General features: G+C 34.7%; 1 protein-coding gene across 1 annotated transcript; it reads left to right on the plus strand.

Annotated features, from left to right (window-relative positions):
- The first annotated feature begins 2,750 nt into the window (after positions 1-2,750).
- LOC110881449 lies at positions 2,751-4,311 on the plus strand. The gene is made up of 2 exons (XM_022129707.2): positions 2,751-3,618; positions 3,707-4,311. The coding sequence occupies exons 1-2, from the start codon at positions 3,157-3,159 to the stop codon at positions 3,974-3,976; spliced, it is 732 nt and encodes a 243-aa protein (XP_021985399.1). The 5' UTR covers positions 2,751-3,156; the 3' UTR covers positions 3,977-4,311.
- The last annotated feature ends 358 nt before the right edge of the window (positions 4,312-4,669 follow it).

Consider the following 4,669-nt stretch of genomic DNA (forward strand, 5'->3'; position numbering starts at 1 on the left):
ACCTCGGGTGATGGCAACTACCGATCACCAACTTCAATATATTAAAAATGTAGTTACAACTTCGGATAGTAATGAGCTGAGTACAAGGATCACTGAGTGTCTAAGTGTTTGAGAGTTGTGTCGTATGTCGTGTGTGTTCTTCCGAATGAAGAAGAGTGGTACTTATACATGTGTGGGTGACCTATTTTAGGTAAAATGACTAGATATCAGCTCATTACCCCCTTAGAAATAAAGATAATCTAGCCTAAATTGCTGCCCATAGATCAAGCCATGTTTCCATATCTCGTACAACGTCTATCTCTGATTTAGCTCTTGCCATATTTGTGAAGACGCGTCCCTGGATCATGGTCTTTAGAGCATATCCTGCTAGATGTTCCTGCAAAACAATATTGTAGTAAGCGAAGGTGACCGTTAGTATAAGGATCACCATAACGTCCCATGATCCTGATCTTGAAGTCCGGCTGAGGATCACTGCCTGCCAAAGAAACAAGGATCACTGTATAAGGATCACTTATAGTAAAAATCCAGCCCTAACACAAGTTGTTAATCAAGGTCATTAAGTTGAACTTGATTTAACAATCATTATAAAGAGGAAAGAAACAATGTGATGATCTTACCCCATTTCCTACAAGTGGTAAAATCAACAAAACTAATTTTCCGGAAAAACCATTTTGATTAAAACAAACTTAAGTGTTTTGAAATCATAATGGGAAAGTAGTTTGTTGTAAGGGGGAGTTCTGATTGTTTATGCCAAGTTGATGGAGAATTGAGGCGATTCGATATCAGTTGTCATGTTACTTGTACAGTTTGTTTTCAATTTCATTAAATGTTTGTGACTTTTAGGGGGGAGTAAGAATTTCAGAAAATCCAAAAACATTAGAAAACTTGAAAAAGCCAAAAACATGATAAAATGAAAAATGAGTTTTTGTTGCATAAAAGAGGAAGTAATAGTACATCAGTGGACTATCACAACACGCTAAAGAAATGGAAAGTAAAAAATGTGATAAACAATCTCACTGTGGATATGCCAGTAGGTTTTTACACATTTAGTAGATTGTGACGAGATATAAACCTAAATTTCAAACTTGCTTATCTCGTGGGGAACATTTCTTGGATATATGGGTAACCCCCGAAATCTTGTTTGAAAGGTCCCTCTTTCTGAGATACTAGGTCTTTATACTCAGTGATATCTGGGGTATTATCCCGGGACTTCTGCTGAACGGAAGTTCTGACCTAGTCCCCGTATAATACTTTCTATTTGCTTGAAATATAAGCGCCGCCCTCAGCATAAAAATGATGAACCATTGAAAAATGCTAATCATGTGCTGTTGAAGAAAAGATCCTCTAAAGGGGACACACCTAAAGTCGAGCCGTCATCTCTCTGCTGAACGGAAGTTCTGACCTGAGCTCTCACGGTTTTGCATTTAACCCCTTTACAGATATCATCTGTGGTATACTCACCTGTAAGACTGAATATTGGGATCTGGATACGGGAGTATATTCAAGTGGTGGGACACGCGAATAAGTTTAAGTCCTTAAGACATTAATCTTGTATCTCGGAACAGTTGAAATTTGTGTGAAAATTTAAAGTGGACCAGTATACTGACAATCTAAGTGAATTGTTTAGAACTTAAAATGAAATCAAGCTTAACGGTGTTAGTGATTTGTCTCAAAAATTGATATGATCCTCTTGCACAAACTCACAAAAATATTGTTTGTAAATATTTCTTCACTGCATTTCTTAAAAATCAAAAATTCAAAAAGATTTTAGTGTGTTTAGCATAAATTGTTGAAAACTACAAAAAGATTATCGACAAACTGATGTTGAAAAGCTGATTTTCGAAATTCCAAGTGCTAGACTTGATGAACAGGTTTGGATAAAGAATGTGTGAAAATGATTGTATTTTTCAAATGGTTTTCAGAGAATAAATCATTTTGAATGTTTCCTGTAAATGGTTTCTAAATTTTAAATCTTTAACTTTGAGAAACTTATGTGTTTGGTAGAGCTTGTGCAGGAAATGACAAGTTTAGAACCTGAAGTTGGTAAATTCCAGACTACGATCCCAGCACATTGAGAGGGGGAGTCTGAAGGCATCAAGAGAGAATGTTGAAGATGCAAAAAGCCAGGTTGAGTCTCTGGAAGAAAGAAGAGAAAGAGATAGATAGAGGATGCTTACAATGGAAGATAATTTGAAAAGAGCGAGCAGACTGATAAAGACTGAAGGTTTGACAACCGAAGACTCGACACTGAAAACTTTGTCAACATCCGAGGGGGAGTTTATTGGTGCATCCGTCTGTCGACTTCGTCTTGTATCGAGTCTTGTTTGTATATAGTTAGATCAGGGCATGAAAAACACAGAAAGTGGAATTTAGTGGTGATTCCGCTTGAAATGACATCAGGTCATTTCAAGCAAAATCTAAATGATTCTAATTTCACTCGAGTGGTCCTGCTGATTTCGCTTGAGTTTATTGTATTAATTCCGCTTGAAATGAACATAGTCATGTTCAAGCGGAATCTCATCACCTATAAATAGGTATCTCCAAGCGAAATCAGATATAGATTTTCCGGTTTGAGCAACGAAGTGCTGCCAAAGTGTTGTCAACCTGTAAAACGTCCTTATATCAATAAAATCGACAGTTTTAAAGTGAATACAGCTGAAATAACACTAATACTCTTGTTTCCGCCTTTTGTATTGGTGAATTACTCTTCTAATCGACTCGTTCGGGTCTGAAAACGATCCTACAACAAGAGAGTATGATGCATATCAAGATATTTTATATTAGAATGGCCCCCTCTCTGAGTTGTAAGATATACATGTATCTTCTAAAACTGGTTTTTTTGTGTTTTTAGCTTATACAACGCTAAAATTAGTTGAGAATTTTAAAGCAAACTAACAAAGCCTTAAAGACCATACCAATAACATCCATAGGACTGCAATTAGTGGATGTAGTAGCAGTAAGCTGGTAATAGGTTGATTTGTATTAGCTTAGAAATAAAGAAAACATTAATCGTTGCTGAGAAATTTTAGGCCAATCTACATGAGAAACTGTTGACCCATATCTTATTGATTATGTTTGAGAAAGATCATTGTTTTCAAACTTTTAGAAATCAAGTTCTGTTTTTAATATGCTTTACATAAACAATTCTTTGCACATATGTCTGTTGACATGGGAGGTGGTTTCAACCTTGCTTACTTCAGCTTCACTGCCATAGGAGGTGTTGCTAATGACAATCGTATAGCTTTTAACTTTTCTTTATCTTCACATGAAAGATACAGGGGGAGGAAGGTGATCCTGCTTCTAAAAGAATTCATTTTTTTTCTTCGTCTTCGCATCCGTCCAATTTTCGTTTTTGCCATATTATCTGATTCTTATGTTCTTGATTTTCATTGTATCAAAGGGTTATTTTCATCGATTGATATGTTTCACTTTTGTATTCGGAAGGGATATCATCTGAATATATTTCTTCACAGTCTCTATCATCAAATCATGATGAAAATGCAGTGGTGCTTGCTGCTGCTAGGGTACACTGGATTAGGGCTCCAATGGAAGAAATTTAAAAAATTGTTAAAACCTTTGTTGTTTCTCCTAAGATCATTAGATGCCTCAAAATATGTGGTACGTTTTATAATTTTTCTAAGATATTTTAATATTATCATGTATTTTACTGGAATTTGTGTTAGGTTATTTAACTGTATTAAAATAGGTCCTCTGCAACATTCAAGTCTTTGCTAAAGTGATGCCATCTTTTTTTGCTCCGAACATTGAGGACTTTTTCATAAGCTCTTCAGATGCATATATTAAAGCTCCAAAACTTGAGATCCTTTCTTCCATTGCTACAGATCATCAATATTGCTTATTTTATGAGAATACCAAGTACATGTCAATTATTACATCTTTGCTTACTTTGTTATTGTTGAATAGACTATATTTTTGTATGCTTTTAGAATATTTGGCCTATGATTTTGTTGTTTGAGTTAGGTTTTGGCATATGTATTCTTTGTTCTTCTTTCTATTGTATATCAAGAACTCAAGAAGATAGATTAATTATACCCTGTAATTATCCTCTGTTGCGAATGTGCTATATCTAAATTGATCTTTGCAGGTTGTTATTACATTATTATATTGTTACCGGTGAGTCCAACTGCTTTTTTGGACTCATCCTGACCATCAGTTCAAACCAATATTAAATCCTGGCTGTTTAAACTAGGCATTTACTACATTTTGATTATGGTTACAAACGCTTTAAGCAACTTCATAGTTGTGATTGTGAGTTAGTTGGGTCTAATGTGTGTGTAGTTTTGTAAGTAGTGGTCACTCAGTTTTTTGTTAGTTTTTGGCAAAAGTCAGTTTTACTTTTATCTGCTGACATTTTAAGGCTAATGGTGAATTCTATATTCCATTTTGTTTATTCAACTATAAAGTGGGTGTCTGAGTTTTCAACAAAGAAGAAGAAACCATGTTTGTTATATCTATCAGATTTACTTTCTATTGTTTTATGGTTGTTAACTTATGACGTTCGTTTTCCTTTTATAAAAAGAACGGTGTTTTTGTTGGTCCCGTTGTATAATTTTGTCTACACTTAATATAGGTTAGCTTTTTATGTCACATTAGGTCATATAATTTTGTGTAATCTGACTCTGTTTTATATCTTTATGTTCATTCGTTC

The sequence above is a fragment of the Helianthus annuus genome, chromosome 10, assembly GCF_002127325.2.
Source record: "Helianthus annuus cultivar XRQ/B chromosome 10, HanXRQr2.0-SUNRISE, whole genome shotgun sequence".
NCBI classification, from domain to species: domain Eukaryota; kingdom Viridiplantae; phylum Streptophyta; class Magnoliopsida; order Asterales; family Asteraceae; genus Helianthus; species Helianthus annuus.

What these genes read in the sequence shown, in the direction of transcription:
- LOC110881449 (XM_022129707.2), top strand. Translation starts at nt 3,157, where the DNA reads ATGTCTGTTGACATGGGAGGTGGTTTCAACCTTGCTTACTTCAGCTTC. An exon ending in TAGATGCCTCAAAATATGTG is followed by an intron (nt 3,619 to 3,706) that starts GTACGTTTTATA and finishes GTATTAAAATAG; the next exon opens with GTCCTCTGCAACATTCAAGT.